At 42.1% G+C, this 22,559-nt stretch overlaps 1 protein-coding gene across 1 annotated transcript; it reads right to left on the reverse strand.

Annotated features, from left to right (window-relative positions):
* Nucleotides 1-4,053: 4,053 nt before the first annotated feature.
* YBX1 (Y-box binding protein 1) lies at nucleotides 4,054-22,323 on the reverse strand. The gene is made up of 8 exons (XM_022575446.3): nucleotides 22,003-22,323; nucleotides 21,253-21,316; nucleotides 12,195-12,228; nucleotides 9,574-9,663; nucleotides 8,972-9,274; nucleotides 8,787-8,869; nucleotides 5,210-5,475; nucleotides 4,054-4,439 (listed from the first exon to the last, which is right to left on the reverse strand). Exons 1-7 carry the CDS (start codon nucleotides 22,166-22,168, stop codon nucleotides 5,241-5,243), a joined length of 975 nt encoding a protein of 324 aa, XP_022431154.1. The 5' UTR covers nucleotides 22,169-22,323; the 3' UTR covers nucleotides 4,054-4,439; nucleotides 5,210-5,240.
* Nucleotides 22,324-22,559: the final 236 nt, after the last annotated feature.

Raw genomic sequence — 22,559 nt, forward strand, 5'->3', positions numbered from 1 at the left:
TCTGAGGGTTTTGGCTGGGACCTGTAAGGATGAATGGGCTGTTGCCGAGATGGGGAAGGCTGTGGAAGTAGCAGCCCTAGTCACCCCTCAACCTGCTGAGTCTGGGGCAACCCCATTTCCACAGGGCTGCTCTCACCCTTAGTCTCTGTGTCACCAGTGGACACTTTTCAGCCTCCACCTTCTTGGACCTTTTGGTTTTGATGCCAGCTGAATCACTTTGTTCTCTAGGAATCTGTGACGTCCCCCTTCCTGGATTCCCCACATCTTTGGGCCTCCACAGATGCTCTGATGTGATGTCCTCCATGACCACAGCTTTCAATAGCCACCTGACGAGCATCAAACGTTCAGCTTCAGCCTACACCTCACTCCTTAGCTCCAAATCTGCTTCCCACATACTCCCTATGGATGCCCCAGACACCTCAAACTCTGCATATCTGAAACCAAACAGACCCCTCCCCTTTGTGTATTCTCTATTCCAGCAAGTGCACCATCTGTATCACCACTCTGCAATCATGCCCCATTCTTCCCTCTTCCTCATTCCACATTCAACTAGTCACCTCAATCTGTCAACCCCATTTCCGAGAACATCTCAAATCTGATGTTCTTTCCTACTGCCTTATCTATGGTCTCATCTTATCTGGACTTCTATAGCAATGTCCAAATTGGCCACTATTTTGTCCCAGAGTCATCTAAAATGAAAATCATTCTATTTAAAAATCACCCACAGGAATTCCCTGGTGGTCCAGTGGTTAAGACTCCATGCTTTTACTGCTGAGGGCCCGGGTTTGATCCCTGGTCAGGGAACTGAGATCCCTACAAGTTGCACCTTGCCAAAAAGGTATAAATAAAAATCATCCAGATCCCCTGTCACCAGCTTCTCAGCCCAGACAGAAGGGCTGTATAGCTGGCTGCCCCGAACCAGTAAGAAGTACTAAAACATCACTTGGATAGGTGTAAATATTGTGCAAGCTGACTCACTTCTTTGTATCATTTATAGCCTTTAAAACCAGCAGCCAGACTGATGGGATGTAAGCAGGCCTTCCAATATCTGAGGCACCATTCAGAGCAGGGAGAGGCAGAATTCCTAACAAAAATGCTCCTTCCCCAGCCACAAGCCAGCTTACCAGCCTTGGTGTCAGGCTAATCCTCCCATTAGCAGAACCTCAGGCCTAAGCCTGTCATGGGCTACACTTGCCTGTTCATCTCTACCAGATTCCCATTCACTGCCACTACAGCTCCCATTAGCTCTCCCCTGCTCATCTGACCCGACATTGCTCCCTTCCCAAGCCCTCCATTGTGACCTCTGGGCTCAGTCACCGGCTTTTTCTCTGAATGTTCTCTTACTCTCTCTCTAACCAGACTCGTGCCTAGGACGCTACTTCCCTTGGAGCCCTTTCGGTGATGATTTTCTTCTTCTTCAACACCAAGTACTGTGTTGTCTGGTAGTGGGCTAAGTCTATTATGCCACTGCCGCTTCTAAACACAAATTTTCTTGCAGTCCGTGCTTTCAAGCTAAGTCCACTATCCAGCAGCATTCCTTCACATTCCTGGGCCTTCTCCACACCCACTTCTACCAACACCTGTGGGAACTGCAACACCCACTGAACACCATGGTCTATTTTTGACCTCTTCATGTCCAGTACCGTCTTCCTCCTCCTGCCTTCTACTCACATCATCCTAACCTGAACTGCCACTACCAGTAACTGCCACATGGCTCCAGGCTGAGCATGCCAGGCTAAGGCCACCACCTCATATTCCTCCAGCTCCCTTAAATTAGTACTTTTACTCCATTGGGCCAATTTGGAATACTTGCCAACTCCTGGACAACTCCAATCACCAAAGGTGGCTTTGTACTCTTACTGACTTTGGCTACCCAGGATTCACCCCCGGATCTGGGGATGGGGGAAGTGGATGCTGGGGGACAATAGCATCAACTATAATCTTGCATTCACTTTCACTACCTTTGCTTTTTTCCTCCTGTTAGATTCAGCTGGCCAAGCTCTGGTTAAACCCAACCCTCCACCTGCTGGCAATTCTATTTCCCTGGTATACTTTTTCCCCATTCTCCAAGACAACTACACCTTTTTCTCTCCTCTAACCTCCCGACCTCTCTTCTTCCTTTTCTAAAGCCCACCAATCTTTTTTTTTTTTTAGATTTTCTAAAATTTATTTTGGCTGCACCTGGTCTCAGCTGCAGCGTGCGGGATCCAGTTCCCTGAACCAGGGATTGAACCCAGGTCCCCTGCTTTGGGAGCATGGAGTCTTACCCACTGGGCCACCAGGGAAGTCCCTTACTGAACCTAATTTGAATAGATGGATTGACATCATTCTCAATATTCATGAACACGTAAATGTCCATTTTTCTTTAATGTCTTTCAATGGTCTTGCTTCTTCCCAGAGATTTGGAAAATGTTAGTCCTAAATATATTTCCCTGATACTACTGTATTTATTATACAAAATAAATTTTAGCCATTTACTATTACTAACAAATTATCCATTCTTGACTGCTAGCTCTTTTGGTTTATTACCACTACCACCTATTCCTTAAGTCTTATCTCACTGCCTATGTCATCTAGTACAAGGTTCAACAGAAACCATAAGCATCCTCACCTAATTTTGACCAGAACGAAAGAAGACAACATGCCCATAGCACTTTCCGTGCTCTCTGCTCCAGTCACATGGGTCTCCAAGAACATGAGGTATTCATAACCCTTACACAGCTGGAGAACCAAACTCATGGATAAGTGTCAAAAGCCAAGGAAGGTTGTCACAGAGCAAATCACTGCTGCTACTGCTGCAAAGCATTGCTTCCACCACCCCTCTTCTAGTAAACAGTACTGACTTCCCCAGAGTCCCATACTGGTGCATCTGAACGGTAGACCAGGTTCTAAACCTGCAGACTGGCTGCAAGACTGAATGTACTCTCTCAGCTGTCAGAGACTCACAGGCTACCTAATCCTTACACATAGTGAAGTAAATTCACACAAGACAAATACACACGAAAAAATGTTGTTTGCAACACTGGCAGCAAGACTGCATCACAAAAAACTTTCTTCCTTGCCATCGTTTTCAAAATCACATTCCAACATTATTGGATTATGTAAGCATTGTTGGCATCATTTCCACAACATATATCCTAATGTATGCATCTATAAGAAAAAAAACACTACATACCACCAGCAGTGTTCAACATCCAAAGAGGTGGCCCCAAATTCAGAAAAGGCATTTCAAAGTGTTGACTGATACTAGCCTAGCCCACTTGCCTATTTTTTCCCCACTTTATTCATCAGCCTCCTGAATTAAAACTATCAGTGCAACGCAGATCTCAGTTCTGTGAATCCTGAGCCCCTTCTGGAGAGGCACACAGCACTGCATGGCTCCCGGATGTGCCACTCTAGCCGACTCTATAACCCCAAGGCCTCAAATGCCGGCCAGAATGATCCAGAATTAGTCTCTAGACAGCAGTCATTAACTATTCCACAAAGGAAGCCAAAGGGCATTTTAATAAGACATTATAAAAGAACAGCCAGAACAGGCTTAGGTTTACAAGGGTGCTGAGAACAAAATGAATGTCACTGACCTCTATGTTCTTTAAGCAGACTTCACACAAGCATTGCATTATTTGTGCCCAAGCAAAGGAGCTGTGTTAACCAAGTACACCAGTCTCTGTGGCAGGCATCTGATAACTAAGGTGGGTATCCTTCAATCCACAGGCTGAAGTAACTCACAGTAGGGCACAAATAAATGGCTTCCAAGGATTAGAGTCCAGTTAGTCTCCACCAGACCATGCCCTCTCTCTTCTCCTTTACCACTGCCTCCCAGTAAAAGCAGCTCACAGAAAGGAAAATGGCCATATTACCATAGTAAATACTTTCTAATTTTCAGTACGGGCCCACAGGCATGCTACTCAATAAAGGATTACACATTTTTAAAAATTTCCTGAGTAAATACCAATGAGTACCACCTATCTACAGATAGATTTAAGCTAATAAGGATCCTATAACCAGAAAGTACTTTAAACTAAAATGAAACAAGGCAGAAATATACACAAAGACAATTATTTAAGACCTTTATTAACAGGTGCTTGCAGTTTGTTGACTTTTTTGAAAAAATCAAGCTGTAAACTTTTATTACAAATTAAAAATGAGGTTCTTAAAAATCTCAACTTGACCAGATATGAAACAATTTAAAAACCTTTAAAGGTGTATTGAGAAAAACCAGGCTTTTTTATTTTTTTTAAAAAACACGTTTGTCATTACCAAAAAGAGACGTCTTTAGGTAAAAATAATAAAAACCCCATGCTGCATAGATAATGCAGATACTTCTAGTTATCTGGTCAACAGGCAAAAAGCAAGCACTTAAGGTCTTCAGCTCCAATCTTTTGTTCATTTCTTATTGCTGGAATTTCGTACTCATTTCTTCTTGTTGGATGACTAAACTGTAAAAGAAAAAAAGTTTTAAAATTATCTCGCGCAGTTCACTGCAATTTTCTTTTAGTACACCACACTGCTCCAGATTCAAATAAGCTAAGTAGGGAAGGCATTAACAAATCTCATACTGGCTTATCTTAACACAGCAATTCGTAACAGGGGTGGACCCTGCTGTGTAACAAGAATGGTTACTCCTAGGTTCTGGATGACCTTTTGACACTCAGAAAATAGTATAGAGGGGAAAAAAAGTATCAGTGGCTGAAAATAATAATTCTAGTGCCAAATGCCTCCTAGAATCAAGTAAAAAGGGAATCATCCCTTGATTTTGGAATTGATGATACAATGCCGAAGCTGTCACTTTTCCCAAAGAGACCAACCATATTGGTCACTATCACCTAGGTTATTAATCCTAGTAGCTATCCCACTTATTTTTGAAAAATGAAAAATAATGCAATGTAATTAACATTACCTGTTATGGTAAGGTTAGCAAGACTTTCCTCTGCTTACTGGTAAAATCATCCAAAAAGGTTGACAAAAGGCTCTCACATTCAAGATACAATGTAAAGCTAGGCCTCCAAGTGTTAGTGAGCCAAAGTATGGCTCTGATACGCCCCATTACCAAAATGGGATATTCAGGTCATGTTATGATTAGTTTGGGTAGAAGATATTGTATGTTTAAGTGGCTTACCTTACCTGATGAACTGGGTTTTTTCCTCTTTCATTAATGGACACCACTCATGACTGCTCAGAGGCCAGAAGGCTATCTATGCTTACTTACCCGGATGATGGTAGAGATGGTAAGCCGGCATTTACTCAGCCCCGCCCTGCTCAGCCTCGGGAGCGGACGAATTCTCAGCTGGTGGATCGGCTGCTTTTGTCTCTTTGCCATCTTGTGGTTTAGGGTTTTCTGGGCGTCTGCGTCGGTAATTGAAGTTGCGGCGGTACCGACGTTGAGGTGGCTGCTGACCTTGGGTCTCATCTCCTTGATTTTCCTTATCTTCTTCATTGCCGTCCTCTCTGGGCTGTCTTTGGCGAGGAGGGCCCCTGGAATGAACATTGTGCAAACTTGCAATGATAAAACCTTCTTTCTTTAACCTAGCCACCAGTATTAACACATCTGGCCTTCCTGTTTATCAAGTGGTCTGCAGGCAATTTAGCAAAATCAAAAGAGCAAATTTGGCTTTTATTTCACAAATTGAGTATGACCTGGGAAAAGGATTTGGAAGTATAAACTGGAAGATGAATGCTTAAAACTGGTTTTAATAGTCTCGTAAGCTTTTACCCATAGTATAATCTATTACAAAGTTAGCCATGAAAGGACTAAAGGTGGTACAACACTATCAACACCTTGATGTCATTTAAAAACATGGGCTTTAAGGTAACCAGGTTTGGGCACAAGTGCTAACTATCCTTTACAGATGAACACTTGCTAAAAATGCAGGAAGTCAAAACCAAAGAAGAAATGCTCTCTTCATATAAATGAAAGTACACAACAACCATTAGTCACTGGGAAAGGCAAATCAAAACCACTTCATACCCACTAGGATAGTCATAATCCAAAGGCTGAAAAATAACCATGTTGGGGAGGATGTGAAGAAACAAACCCTCAATACATTGCTGGTGGGAATATAAAATGGTGTAGCAGCTTTGCAAAACAGCTTGGCAACAAATGTCAAAGCGTTACTATATGACCCAGCCGTTCTACTCCTGGGTCTACAGCCAAAACAGTGTCCATTATGTGATTACTGTATTATTCACAACAAAAAAAGAAACCCAAATGCCCATCAACTGGTTAATGAAGAACAAAATGTGATATTCATACAATAGAACATGACTTGGTCATAAAAAGAAATCAAGTACTGATACATGCAACATGGATGACCTTAAAAATATGTGAATTGAAAGCCAGACACAGAAATACCCAAAATAGGCAAATCCAGAGACAGGGAAAGCAGATTAGTGGTAGTCAAGGGCTGGGGCAGAGGGGAATGGAGAGTGACTATTAATGAATACAGGACTTTGGGGGTGGCGGACTGGGGGGAGCGTGGCGGTGATGAAAATGTCTGGAATTAGACGGTGGTAATGGCTGCGTGACTTTGTGAATATACTAAATACCAGTCAGTTGCATGCTTTAAATGAACACCAAGATTAATATCATCCTTCTATACCATAAATATTATAGGTCATAATAACCTCTAATTTCCTATTTAGATCCGTACATTCTATTTTTCACCTCTAATCCCTCCAATCTCCCACCTACCTCTCCCAATCCCACCCCCCACCCCTTCTCCTGAAACCGCTTCCCCACATTTTGTGAACTCATGACCAGTCTTCGGCGAAACTTCCCCTTGAAGAACAGCCTTCAAGTGGTGGCTGTCCCACCCCTATCACTGCGGCTTCTAAAGTGAATTCTAAAACCCCAAGCTTTCAAATCTTATGTTATGCCATATTCCATTTACTACACTTTTCCTGTTGTAATTATCATGACAGTCCCCAATAATATGGGCTTTCAGATTCTTTACTTCCCATCCAATTCTTGTTTGCTACCTAGGTTTTCTCAACTTCAAGCATTCCACTCTCTAATCACTCCTTACTTACTTTCCCGGTTTATTCCAGGTGTCTTGTTCTCGCACTCTATTTCCACTAGGACCTATAATCCAATGATCCCATCACTCATTCTGTCACTTACTCTTCCTTAATCTGTTTCTCCCCTCTTTCTCCAAGTATAAAGTCCACCATTAATCATTATAACCAGTCTCAAACTCAGTCATCTTTGGGTAACAAATCTAACGCTATGCCTAATCTGAGGCTGCTGCTCAAAACGGCTGGAAACGTACAGCCATGCTGGGTGGACCCACTTTAAATTTGTAAACACTGTTATTTGATTTCCCCTATTTCTCTTCTAGAGATAATTTCACATCTTTGTCCCAAACTCCCCAAACCTCTCTCACCCCTCTCTCCTCTTGACTTCACTAACATACCGGGGCCCATATACTCTGGCTTCTTACACATGCAATGCCCATGGTTTCTAGCAAAAGACTAACCCACTATTTGTGGACCAAATCCTATCCTAACTGAAGACAGTTCTAGCAGTTACTTCCCTGACAACTGTCCTCTTTTACTACGTTTTCCAGCCTACAAATATGCTCTTATTTCTCAAACAAAAAAATCCTTTCTTGATGACACATTTCCCTTTATTGCCACCTCACCTGTCTCCTTCTCAGCAAAACTCCTGCTGTATTGGTCTCAGATTTCTTACAATTTGCTCTTGGATCTACATCAATCAGAATTTCACCCCATGGATTATAAGTAGCATGTGTCATTTACTACTCATTTGAACAAAAAATTCCTGGCTAAATAGTTTGGAAAGCCCTGCGTTCCTTGATACTTTAAGGCAAATCAATCTATCTACCTTATCTATCTATCTCACCATAGCAATTATCTGACACTGTAATACTAGTCTATTCATTCAAATGAGACCATTTAGTCTAACTTAAACCAAAAGGCAAACAGTAAAACAGAAGCACTTGACAACAAAAATTCATGCTATTTTTAAGAACACCAATGAAACTAGGTAGAAAATTTAAGCAGCTCTACAATGTAAGAAAAAGTAGACCAAGGATCCTGCTCTTGGAATTTAAATGGATAGACTGCCATGAAAGCCTATTTTAGACCATTTATCATTATCACAGATAAACATTATCACTATTTTAAAACATATTGTGATTATTTGTAGTATTTCAACAAGGTAACTATGTCTAGGTTGAAAATAGTATACTACCTGTTAGTCTTAGGGATCACATCTGGAGACTCAATGCTCTAAGACCCTTAAAAGAAATAACTGCTACACCAGTCAATCCTAACATCGTGGGACTGGGAACACTGCCTCAGTGTGCTACATACATGTATAAACGTGTCTGGCTCATGGAGCTCTTCCCTAATTACTCTATACTCTAATAATTAAATACCCTCTGTTAAAAAGATATGCTTACCTTTTACCTTTCTCCCTCCCAATGAACCAGGTTTTAAAGTTATAATACAATGCAGTTTAAACTACTATTTTCTTACCTGTTAAAGGACAGAACATGTGAAATTCCATACCCTCATTAGAGAAAAACAACAACAAAACCAACTGCATAAAGTAGACCACATCTATAAAGGTGTTTTTAACCAGTGCCAGCAAAGATGCAAAGAACACATTCTCAAAGATAACTGACTGCAGGTTCATCTCTTAGGTATCTGATGAAAGAAAATGTGAAGTGTTAACAGATAAACGACTGAAAAAGCCTGCAGAAGAAGCATGATGCTGCTGAGTCCTAATACATGCTTGAGAAATTTTAAAATACAAACCATACCTGCGGAATCGTGGTCTATAACCCCGATACATATTCTGTCTCACTGGTCTACCTTGTTCTCCTGCACCTTGGTTGTCAGCACCCTGAAAAGGCAATGGAAATCAAGCCAATATGGACCAGTAAAAACCCAACCAAACAGAAGTCTGAATACCACGGCAGTTAAAAATAAATAAAATCACATTTACCTCCATCACTTCTCCCTGCACAGGAGGGTTGGAATACTGTGGTCGACGCCCATAGGGTCTCCGCATGTAGTAAGGTGGGAACCTTCGCCTGCGGTAGGGCCGGCGCTGTTGGGCCTGGCCTTCAGGAGCACTCTCCGATCCCTCATTCTTTTCCCCACTCTCACTATTCTGGTAATTCTGCTGGTAATTGCGTGGAGGACCCCTGCGACGTGGATAGCGTCTATAATGGTTACGGTCTGCTGCATATTTACTGCCTTGTACTGGAACTCCACCAGGGCCTGTAACATTTGCTGCCTCCGCACCCTACAAAAGCCATCGTATATTGATAGTGACAATGGAATTAAGTACACTTAACAAAACTTACACAAAGCAAATAAAAAAGGGTCTCTGTGGCCAGGGGTGCATAGAAATGATTAAATATTAGTTCCTCACTGTTCTGAAGAGATAGCCCTCTAACTGCAGCCAGCACATTAGGATTGATGCACCTGTGTTCAAGTGGTCACCTGACCCATCCATCCACATTAGAGCCACCATCCTAATGGATGAGATCTCCAAAATATTTCCATACTGAAGTCAAACCTTTACACAAAAAGCATCCTCACCTTTTCTCCTTCAACAACATCAAACTCCACAGTCTCTCCATCTCCTACACTGCGAAGGTACTTCCTGGGGTTATTCTTCTTTATGGCAGTCTAGTAATATCACATTCCAAAAATAGATTAACAGGGGAGAATAATGTGCTTTTTCATTTAAAATGTACCAGAGTCAACAATATTTTAGCTTGGATATACGCTTAAAATTAGCTTTAAATAAGACCAAACCATCAATAAATTTAGGAAAACAGGGACCAATGCTACCCCCAACCTCAACCAAAATACTCCAATCTTACAAGGCCCCAGCATTTTACCACTATTTTCCAAACTAAAACAAGTAATTTAACACTCAAGACAGACACTATATAGATATATATTTTAAAATGCTTTTTGCAAAAGCATTATATGTAGCTTTGAACAAAATGAGGATATCCATCTATCCCCAAAGACTGCACTTAATAGTAGAAGCTAGCCCCACACAGGGCCAGTTTAGATGACAGGCGAGTTTAGTTTTGCATGCTTCAAAGTTGACCAAACCAACTTTGTCCCTGTGTTACCGTATCAAACTCAATTACAAATGTCAACCAAAATCCCTTCCAACCTGACTGTGGTAATACTTCGATGGAAATGCAATTCACGTGAATTAACTATGCCACTTTTAATATTCCGACTGCCTGGGACAGTTGGTTATTACCTCCCCAGAATACATTAAATCTCACATTGTTACTTGTTCTCCAGACTTCTACGACAAAGTTAAAGGGGAAGAATAATATCTCACGTTTGTAGTACTTCCATAAAGTTCTTCCACACATTACCCACTCAATCTCCTTATGACAGATGATGTGAGGCATTATTATTCCTCTTTTAAGGTAATAAACAGGCTTTAAAAAGTTAGGTGACTTGCCCAAGGTCACACAGCTAATAAGTGGCAGAGTATGGACTTTTCTAAATCCAGGTCTTGGGACTCCAAATCCCATGTTCATTCTACTACATCACAGCGGTATCCATTACAGGATCACTCATGCATTTCCATTCCAGAGGAGGCAGGACAACCAACAAATCTGAAGCCAATTAAGCTAAGTTGCCCAGAACTGCAGTCTCCTTGATACACCACCAAGACCTGAGCAGCCAAAGTCCTAAGAAACAACTAAATGTTGAAACCACCTCCAAAATAAAGAGGAAAGCATATTGGTGACACCTTGTGGGTTGGTACAAGTGGGTGATATGCATTCAGCCAAATAATTAATTTCATCTGTCATCTAAACTGTCACAAAGTTTTCATACCTTTCATATAACTCAATTATCTGCAGTCATAGGGGATAGCACAAGTATGGGTAATTAAAATCCCAAACTCTTATTTTGGTCAGCATTTTCAACGCCCTCCCCAATCTTCCCAAACCCTTTACTGTTGCTGACGGGCAGCAAGACTGGCAAGCTTGCTGTCTCTTGTACCTAATTCTGCAAATTCCTTTGAACATGCAAAAGGGAAGTAAGGAACAGATTAAGTGTTGGTATTCAATTTTATAAAATAAACATGTGTCTTAATATAACACTTTGCCTGAGCAGTCCTATATTTGTTTAGAATTTAAAAGTTTCCATGCTTATGTTTGACCCAGTGATTACTGGACAGGGCTTCTGATGTATCTAGAAATTGATCTGGCTTCCCCCTTGATTGCCACTGAGTGCTGTACAGGGCACTTCAGAGAGCTACAAAACACCAACCTAACACAGCCCTTCCTATGAAGTATGCTGCCAGCCAAGCTCATATCTCCCTGAATAAAGGCATGTGTAGACTGATTTTGTCTTTTGATGTCTACATTACAGTACAGTGGTTAAAAAGTTCTTAGAGTGATTTTCAATACAAGTTGACAATATTTCAACAGTCTTAGTAAAAAAAACAAAAACTGCAGAGTACATAAAAGTACACATTTATAAACATTTTTCCTACCCACTGCATTCCTATGAGGATAATTAAGTCCAGTGGGGCCTATGATATGCTTAAGGTTGAAATATTAGTGTTCATTTGGCAGTGGCTTACTTTAACAATAAACTCCTTAATGTTTAAGCATTTTCCAAAATATTTTCCTTAAATGGTACTTGTGGGGGAAGTTTAGCATGTAGCACCTATCCTGTTATAACAGAAGGACCTATGCTACGTTTGCCAGTTTTTCAACATTCATTTCAAATTAATGTATTTTGCAACTCTGGCCGATTTCTCCCAGGATTACTGTTATTTGTCCTTACCATAGAGGTAATTCTAACAGCATCTTGTCAAAGTTTCTGTGTATCTATAGCAATGGTATTAGTTCAAGTTTAGATTAATGGAGGTTTTCAGTTCATCTGAAATTAGGTTTCAAAATTTAGTGTAACAAGTAGAGCAGATTCAACATTTTAAAAAGCTACAGCCATTAACAAAATACCAATGTGAAACACCTATTTTAATTAAGTAAACTGCCAACATAATGTATCAGTGTACACATTTAAGCTGTACTACCCCTCTTCCTGTGGGAACTAAATTGTTTGGTGACTGGACTTAACCTTTTTGCAAGGAACAGTTGTTGACAAGCTATCCACCCTTTTCCTCCCACAAGCCTTGAGCCAGAAGGGTAAATACCCACACGAGCACTCACCTGGTGTACAAATACATCTTCCTTGGTGTCATTCCTACAAGACAGAACCAAGTTGAACAAGTTATAAAATTGAACACTACATTTCATGTTGCCAAAGATTAAGAATACACTTGGTCCTTTCTGCACTCCCCTCCCCTTTTTAGAGGCTTTCTCGGCTGCCAACCAGCCATTAGGAAATTAAGAAACAAAACAAAAACACAACCAGTAAGCCACGACGGTTTTGCTAATAACTCTCACCATCTACCTTAGAAGGATTAAAGACTAATGAAGTGTGACCTACTAAGCTATTAAGAGGATAGAAGTGACTAGCAACATACATTCTGTCACTCCTCATCCTACTGAACAGCGTTCCTGCACAACCCACTCCTACCTCTAAGAGCACGGTTACTAACTTAAGTAGGAGAGATCATGAACACATTCTCTTCCATTAATTACTAGCTTCCTACTTTCTCACTTCATCCTCAATCATTTCCTTTTTACCATTTCCAATTCCCAACTTTCCTTGAGGATCATAAAGATGACCACAGAATGTACAATACCAGGAATGAGCCCTAAATGTAAACTATGGACTTTGAATGATAATGATGTGTCCGTGTAGATTTATCGATTGTAACTAATGTATCCCTTTGGTACAGTATAGTGGGGGAAGTCATGGGTGCAACGTGTAGGCCTGGGGTATATGGGAACTATGTATTTTCTGCTCAACTTAGCCATGAACCTAAACTGCTCTTAAAAATAAAGTACTGATTAAAATAGAGGGACAAGATCACAATGAAGTACAAATATGAACACCACCAATACTGACATCATTCACACGGAAAGCATTGTTTATGCTGGAGAACTAAGGAGGTGAAGATGAATGAAACTTTTTACTAGCACACACAACCCCCTTTTTCACTTCATATGACACCAATCTTTAGTCTGTTCCTAAACAAATATGGTTGAAATATTTGCTTCAGGACCTTACAAGTAGCTATTAAAGGAGGCAACATTTGCCCTAAGTCTTAAAGGAGTTTACTGGAAAATGAGAAAGATGTTCCAGGTGGAGAGATCATGGACATGGGTAAGACCAACAATGAGCAAATTAAGTGCAAATTATGTTCAACCTAGAATATGGCTAGGGCTGTGGCTGTGTGGAAGGGTGAATATGGGCTAAATCATCATGTAGGTAGAGAAGCCAGTAAACGCTTTTATGTAGTGGACATATAAATTATTAGATAAATTAGAACACGATAAATTATTAGGTGTTCAAAAATGGTTGCTATTATGGAAAGTTTGAAGCCAAGAGGAGACCTGTTAGTTATAAAAGCTACACCAGAAGTCCAGACTAGGACTGATGGAGGCCTGGACTAAGGGGCTGTGTATGAGGGAGTAGACTTGAGATATCGTTCTTGAATTAATATGGGAAAAACTCTGTGGATGAATGGAGGCTAGAAGTCAGGGGGCAGTGGTGAATGATCTGAATTTTTAGCTTAGAGACTGGAGATCACAGAGGATCTGGAAGCACTGGAGGAGCAACAACATTTCTAGACCTTTATTGATTTACCCTACCCTATTGTCAGTAGGTCAGAGTTGAGAAAGGACTCAATAGTAGTTCTAGTGTTTAATGACAAAAGGAACAAAGGTTACAATGAACTAGCCTGACTGGTTTACTGACTATTGGCTCCTTGCGGATCCATGGAGCAATGTATGCACCAAAGAATCCATATAGCTTGGATTATCATAACATGAGGACATTCAATTTATGGAAACAGGATCGATCACACACACACTCACACGGGGGGGGAGGGGGGAGGGGGAGAGAGGGAGAGAGGGGGAGAGAGAGAGAGAGAGAGAGAGAGAGAGAGAGAGAGAGAGAGAGAGCGCGAGCGCGAGCGAGAGAGCGCTACACAACTGAATTTCAAGCTCTAATTCCAAGCTCTTCGGCTGTTCCAAAGACAGGGGGTACTACTTCCATTAAAGGGAGTGAAGGGTATAAGACTTGCCAGATGACTAGGTAAAGGATATTTGGTCCTGGACTTTCATGTGTAAATTAACTGAGTTTTGAATATAGTGTTTTACAGTTTCAATATGCATTATAATTTCCTAAAAGATGCAGCTTTCAAGAGAGGGATTTTTCATTACTGACAATAATGTTACCCATGTATCTGAGTAGCCAATACAACATTTTTTCTAATGTAGTTGCAAACAGACATTTACAGATGGAAAATATTATACACCACAATAAAAAGAAGTAAAAGCAGTTATCTACGAATTTTACTTCAGGGTTGTAAAAGGAGTATTAAAAAAATTCACCAAAACTACTTTTCCAGTCAGGACAATCTTAAAGATAGTACAAGACAAGTAGTACACACAAGATAAATCATCTCTTGGAAAACAGATTAGGGAGAGGTTTTCTGGGTACAGAGCTATGTGGAAACCAATATATGTTCACTGATGATGTCATGCCAGACAAGGTGATACTCATTTATTCTGTTGTCACTAAACCAGTCTATAAGAGAATGTATCATGGTCAAAAGATATATAGATTTTAGGGGATTTCCCTGGTGGAGCAGTGGTTAAGAATCCGCCTGCCAATGCAGGGGACATGGGTTCGAGCCCTGGTCTGGGAAGATCCCACATGCTGCGGAGTAACTAAGCCCATGCACCACAACTACTGAGCCTGAGGTCTAGAGCCTGCGAGCCACAGCGACTGAAGCCCGCAAGCCTAGAGCCCATACTCTGCAACAAGAGAAGCCACTGCAATGAGAAGCCCATGCTCCGCAACGAAAAGCAGCCCCCGCTTGCCACAACTAGAGAAAGTCTGTGCGCAGCAATGAAGAACCAATGCAGCCAAAAAAAAAGTATGTAGATTTTAGGGAAAAACTTGACAGATCAAAAAATGTAGTTTTAGCCAAGCCATTATACTACAGTATGGATGCAATAAATCAATCTAGTTGCAACTTGTTAAAGGACTACCAAGAAGTTCAAGGCATTACCAATAGGAAACCTGATTTTTACTCCTCATTCTACTATTAACAGCTGTGTAGCCTTGGAAAGCTGCCCCCTCCTAACTGGATCTTTTTCTTCACCCACAAAAGGGGAGAAAAGCTTAGACACCTAACAGCTTACACTGCAGAGGGTTACGTTCCAGATACTGTGCCAAGCGCTTTAACTCTTTAGATCATACCAATCCCAAGGTAGGTGCTTTTATATTAACCCCCCGTTCTACAAATTAGGAAAATGAAGTATGCGGTCATCTGCTTAGAGTGGTAGAATTTGATTCCACAGGCCCTGGGCTTTATCATGTTGAAAACTCAAAAAGGATCAGTTTGGAAATCTTTACATATTTCAGCTGTAGAAGCACATAACAGCATATGGTTTCTCCAATTTTGGGAGAGAACAACAATGAATAACAAGCATCCCTATATCCTTACCTGTAGTACACAAAGTTATTCGTATAATTAGACCAGGGTTCTGCTGCATATTGCCCCCTCACTTCCCTCAACACTTAAAAAATGTAAAAACCATTCTTTGCTCACCAGCCAGAAAAAACCAGTTCTGAGAGGGTTTCTTGACTCCTGATCTACAGTAATACTGGAAAAAAGGCATGTCATGGCTACTAGAGATCTTACTGAAGAGGGAAAAGCAGCAATTAAAGATGACCAAAATGGCTCATCAAGAAGCATGTTTTAACCTTTAGCTATTTATTAATGCAATGAGGAGAGAAATGGAGGCATCACCAGCACTGCCTCTTACCTCCTGAGAACCAAGAGGCATACTTCTGCCTTTACCATACTTTACCAAGGGTGGAAGGTTAGACACAAGCCGAAGTATGAGCTCCAACCCCATGGAGCCAAGTCACTGAAAACAGAGGCTGCCATTCTTCTGTCTAGCACGCAGCCTACTACAGGAACATGGTAGGTGCTCAATTTTAAAGTATCTGCTGAGTGTCTACTATTCATTAACATTAGCCAGCTCTAATCTACCAGAAGCCACTGGGCTGATGATGAAAGGATAGCAAGCCCAAAGGCCTCATTCAATTCTTTAATACTGTTGGGTATTTACTTGTGCTAGTTAGCTATCTGGGCATTGTGCTAAACACAAGAAATAAAAATAAGATGTGGCCTATCCTCAAGGATTTCTATCTAGAAGGCCACCACTATTCAATCTAAGGCAGCAGCTGAATTACCAAATGTGGTTTTCTACATGTTATAGTATGTTAAGTCATACTAATCAGAGAGGAAGGAGGAGAGAGGGGCAAGGTGGGATATAGAACACAATGGTTAAGAGCTCCTAACCAGAACCACTGGAGCCAAGGTTGGAATCCTGGCTATCCCCATTACTAACTACATAATCTTGGGCAAAGTGCCTTATTTGTAAAGCCAAATATCTGTTTGTTTTCTAGTAGCCATAATAAAAAGACAAGTAAAACTAATTTGATCATTTCAACATACATGGTCAACATAAAACACCGAAGTATCTTACATTCAGTTTCTCAGATGCTTAATAGCCACATGCACCTACTACTGTATTGGACAGCATAGACTTACAGTATTCCAACAGTGTCATTCCATGTATCACACACCAGTCCTCCCATTCTCCTGCAGTCAAGTGTACTCTTTTTGCTGTATTCTTCTACTCCGTCTCTTCGTATTAATAGATCATTATTTACTACTGAAAAAATTTTTAATGAAAACATACTTTTCTCACCTATCTAGAAATATAACATTGTTCTTATTCAGCAAATAACACAGCAGTGACTTCAAAGAAAAAGAAATCACACAGATAGCAAGAGACTTTAGAAAAAAAGGGGATACCATTTTAAGTTGAGAATGCCAAAGAAAAAGAAATCCTGCAGGGATCTAAAGAAAATGGAAGTCTCTTCAAAGTTCCTAATGTAGGACAATGAAGGTATGTCTTTTTATGCCTCCACCCCCTTCCAGCCCGCCCCATCCCTCCCTTAGCACACCACCAAATCTTCAAGCCTTCCCTAGTGCCACAACATTTACTCATTTAGGTTACAGACTACCTATGATTTCTTGGTTCTTACTGTGCGATCAAGTTATGATCAGTTTGACTTTAACAGCCCAAGAGACTTGGCAATCATCTTTCCACAGGTCTATAAAGTTAAAATTAACAGGGTTTGTAGGGTCACAGACTGTTGTATATTTTTCTCTTTTTTAACAACACTTATAAAAAGGCAAAACCTGTTCTTGGTTCACAGACCATATAAAACCAGAATGAGTTTAAAGATAAAGATCTAATACTCTCTTTTAATTCCTTAATTGCCTCCCAATATTAGGTATTAAGCAAGTCCTTTACTTCCTAAAGACAATCTGCACGCTGAAATAGAACTATATTATAGCAATCCCTAACTATATGAAACAGGCAGTGAAAAGCAGAAAGCTTTTCAAATCTGGGGAACTAGTAGCATACAGCTCTAGTGACAAGCTAGAGATCATTTAAGAAGAACCTTTCAATGGCAAAGAATAACTTCTGCCCCCATTATCTGTAGAAAATGTAGACCATGTAGAAACAACCAAACTGAAGACGACTAGGGTCTATTTTCATAGACAGCAATAACAGGAGTTAGCGCACACAAACTCCATTGTCAGAAAACAGAGTTCAAATCCTAGCTCTGCCACTTAGCAGCTACACTTCTGGGGCAAGTTTACTCAACCTCTCTGTTTCAGGATAGTACCTATTACCTGAAAGGTTGGATTAAATCCATTAGCTGATTTTAACCATTTACTATAGTTCCTAGCATAAATACTTGATAAACATTAGCTACTCTTATCACCACCATAATGAAGGATCAGTTATATACATGTGGAATCCCCAATAGGTAGGGCCCCCGCAAAGGGAGACTAAACCTGACAGCCATGACTAAGTATTTTTTCTAAGGAGGGACAGCTAAGCCCTTCCCTGTCTTGGTTTATTAAATATCATCCTAGACCATGGGTAAAAAGTAATACACAGAAATGCATATAGGAAGGGAAGTCAAACAACAGGAGAGAACTAAGCCTGACAGACTGTCGTAAAAAGAGAATGCATGCCTCATTTACAGGCCGTAATACTCATGACCAGCTGATTTTCATTTCCATGGAACTAAACACCCCAAAGCTAAAATACAGCTCTTAAAAAAAGAAGATACTCTGATCAGGTAGGCCACCAGTTTGTGATCTCTTCTCTGTTTGATTCTTTTTGCTCCAAATACCTTGCCCAACCCTTACAATTCAGCTTTTTAAGTACTCTGGATAACAGAAAAGTATTCCTATTCTGGTCACTATAAAAAGATGCATGTCCGATTGAAAAATAAATTGTTACTGATTCATGCCAATCTTTCATAAGTTTGGTGAGCACAGATTAATCCTCAACACCTGGAAGCAAAAGAGAACATCAAGTTTCTAGATTTAAAAGCAGAGAATCAAACCCTGAAACCACTGACCCCGTGGCATCCTTCTAATGCCATCTTCAATAGTCTTGAGTGAAGTTTATCATAAAATGAAAAGTAATTTTGGGGGGTTAATAAACGCCTCCAGTCACATAATCCAATTATCTTTTGCAGACACAGCACACAAAGGAATAACAATGAATTCCTAGACTACATAGCCTAACAAAATAAAACCAACATTTCTGCTGTGTTAAAATCTTTATACTCTTATTTAGCACCTTTTGTACAACGAAACCCTTTAAAAAATAATTCTAACAAGGCTATAACAATTATCGCAGGCAATAACACAGACTGAAATACATGTTTACAATAAAAATACATTTCTTTAAAGGAAAATTTTACATTAAAAATGTATCTTAATTATAAACACTTTAACAACCTACAATATAAAATTCATAGAATTCTGAGGTTAAAATTAGAGCTACACCAATCATCCCCAACACTACATCCTCTCCTTTATACAGAAACAGTATACATGTGTGACACACACACTTTCTCTCTCAGGAGAGCCAAGTGCCTCCAGCCCCAAACCACCTGCTAGCTTCCAGAACTACAGTTCTTTAAGACATACATTTTCCCTTAAGTAAGGTAAACCTCTCCTGAACTTACCTGCTGTTAGGTTTTACAGTGTCTTGTGCAAGTCTCTGAATCATTCATTGAAACGACCAGTCTTAGAAATGTAAAGCACATCTGAACCAGTTAGTGTGACAAAATACTTGCAGTTAAGACAGTCCGAACAAAGCATCATCAAACGCCAACTCACATTTAACTTGCCCTGTGTGATAGCCAAATGAGTTGACTGCAAGTCAGAACAGAGAGATTCAAGGAATGGTACCTCACAGAATAAAAATTTAGAGTATATGAAAAACTACTTTTATCTTGGATTATCAATTGTTCACTTGAAAAATATCATAACCTAAGTCCATTTAACAAATGCAGCAAAACAAAAAACATATTTCTAAAGCACAAACTACTTAAAAGCCTGCAAATTACAGTCCCTCTTAATGTGCACACCAGTGATATCCTATCACATTGGGTCAAAGGTCAAAAGCAGTGTTTCTCAAGGTAAGGCCCACAAGCCATAATCACCTGGAATTCTCCTTAAAAATGTGCCCCAGACCCAATGAATCCAAGCTGGGAAGGAAGATTTCAGGAATGTGCATTTTTACCCTTCCAAGGTAAGCACACTTAAATTTGAAAACCACTGGTTTAAGCGTGAGGCCAATAAGGAGACTCAGAGTAAGACTGAAATACTAATGGAAATGCTAACAAATTCAGAGATCACCTAAAAAGTGATCAAATACTGGCATCAAAGCATTCCCTTCCTTCCTTCCTCACTAGCAGCCCATTATCAAAAAACTGATGAAAAAAATGTGGCCTTGGCCTGTCCCAAAGGCAGTCTGGAAAATTCCTAAAGATTTTGGAAGAGACAAAATGTTTCCCCACAACTGCAAACGTGGAAAACAGACCATCAAATGCTTACAATCTCTTTTGCTCTGAACGCTTCCACAATACCTTATGGTTGAGTAACTAACAGTTTTTCACCAGCCAGTTGTGTCTAAGCTTAATCTTGACCATTTGGCTTCCTTCAGTAGTGCCCATTTCAGAAACATCTGGTGTTACTTCTTATTCTTAAGTTCTTTCAAACGTCTAGTGTAAGTAAGGATGTAAGACAGAAAATGCTGAGATGACTGTATCATACCTGTAAGGCCAATATTGCTGTTAGCGTGCACAGTGCTCTACACCCCTGTAACTGCACTACTTGCCTTGGCAGCCATCTTGGATATGAAGCCTGGCTAAGGAGACCATGAAGAGCACTGTGAGTAAACTGCCCTTGTTACCATCACTATAGCTACAAACAACTCTAAGGATTAATCCTAAAGATGCAGTTTGTAACTTTGCCTTCAAATACGAAAAATAATGTTACCGCGTACTAAGACCGCTCTAATAAGCTACAACCAAAGCTTTAGCAAGTATGATTTGGGGGCAAAGAAGTACGAGAAATAAAAATTGAGGAAAGGAAACGGGCCATTCATTTTCTTCCAAATGTTACAGTATGAGCAAATAAAAACAACTGTTGTCAAAACAGCCCTAACGTGAAATTTATCAGAGGCATTGTAAAACAGCATATAGTGGGACACTAAACAAAGGAATTATAACCTTAGTCAAAACGACATACTTGCATTATCAAATCACGTTGCCTCTGGAGGTTAACAAGTTGTAAATAACCTACATAATTAGTGGCTCACATTTTCAAATACCAATTTCAGTAACGTATAAAAGCATGACGAAGATAAAAATGTAGTGGGCCTGAGCCTAACGGAATTATACCAGATCTTAGCTTTCTCAGTTTGCCGTAACTGGTAAGAGATGGCTCACTCCGCTTGCCTTTTAAATCGCTTTGTACCTTTCAAGTTAGCTTTAGATTAACATTTAGCTGCAAAACAAAGACAATCTCTAGATCCACTAATCCTTTCAAGTCACCAAGGAAAACAAAATCCCACTAACAATACACCAGAGGTGGCAACCTACACAAGCTCCAACAGTCCTAAGTCCGCAAAGCCTACAGATGGGGCAGAGCATGCAAGAGACAGCACGAGGATTCAGCGGCGGTCATCTCACCTGTTGATGAAACCATATCCGTTTCTTACATTGAACCATTTTACTGTTCCCAAAACCTTCGTTGCTAGAGGAAAAAAAAAAAAAACCCCACAATTACCAGACATCCTTTTTTTTTTTAAACCGCCACGCATCAGCATCCGGTGGCTCCCGCGTTCCCCGGCGGCGGCCAGCGGCCACCTGACAGCCTTTCTCTCCGGGGCCCGCCGGCCAGCCGCGCGGTCCACGTGGGTGAGCCCACAGCTACGGAGGCCCGGGGCGCGGGCCCGAGCTGGGTGTGCGCGGGGACCGCGGGCGGCGGGCGCTGCGGCGAGCACGTGAGAAAAGGGAAGCCGCCCAGCCCACTCCGGCCTGCGTAGGCGGCGCGCCGCGCCCTCCGAGTACACGCGGAAAGGAGCGGGTGGGGGACGCAACAACGGCGTGCGGGCCCGAGCACACGCGGCCGGCGGGCGGGCAGGCGCCGAGGGGAGGGACCCCGCCGCACACGCGGTCGGCGGCGCGCGGCCGCCCAGGGGGAGGGGCGCGCGGCCGCGCGGGGTCTGCAGGGGGCGCGGGAGGCGGCGCAGGCGCGCCTCGGGCACGCGGACCGGGCGGGCCGGCGTCCGCGAATGGGGGGGGCCTGGGGGAGGGGTGGCCGCGCGCCGCCGAGTCGGTCCCCGCCGGCCGCGCGCCCGCCGGCTCGTCCCGCTTCGGGTAACGGTTCCGCCGCCAAGCTTCCCTCCCGCCCCACACTCGTCCCCGTCCGGTCCTTACCGATGACCTTCTTGTCCCCGCCGGCAGGCGCCGCCGATGTGAGGCCGCCCGGGCCGCCGCTCCCTGCGCCGCTGCCCGTCGTGCCGGGCTTGGTGTCGGCAGCGCTGAGGGCGGGGGCGGCGGGGGGGGCGGCGGGCGGCTGCTGGGTCTCGGCCTCGCTGCTCATGGTTGCGGTGATGGTGACTGGGGCCGGCTGCGGCAGCTGCGGCTCCTCCCGGGATGTGATGGTAACTAGGCCGGCGGCGGCGGTGGGGCTGCACAGGGCTCTCTGGGGTCCGCTCTCCGCTCCCGCTACCGATCGAACTAGCGAGAATGGCGGGACGGGCGGGATAAGCCCGGCGATTGACCCGCCCCAAGGATCGTTCACTGGCCAGCAATGCTGTCAATCTCACCACCTGACCTCAACTCGTGACTTCTACTGGCTAATACTCTATCACTCCTCCACTGTCATTGGCCCTTAGGCAGCTAATTCGGCCGACCTGCAACCGTTCCTGCCTCCGCCGCCGCCATAGAGACCGGAACTAGAATTAGAGTCACCACGAGAACCATAGAGTACT

This window comes from Delphinapterus leucas, chromosome 1 (assembly GCF_059928025.1).
Source record: "Delphinapterus leucas isolate spDelLeu-1000000601 "Yukka" chromosome 1, BTC_Dleu_Yukka2, whole genome shotgun sequence".
Classification (NCBI taxonomy): domain Eukaryota; kingdom Metazoa; phylum Chordata; class Mammalia; order Artiodactyla; family Monodontidae; genus Delphinapterus; species Delphinapterus leucas.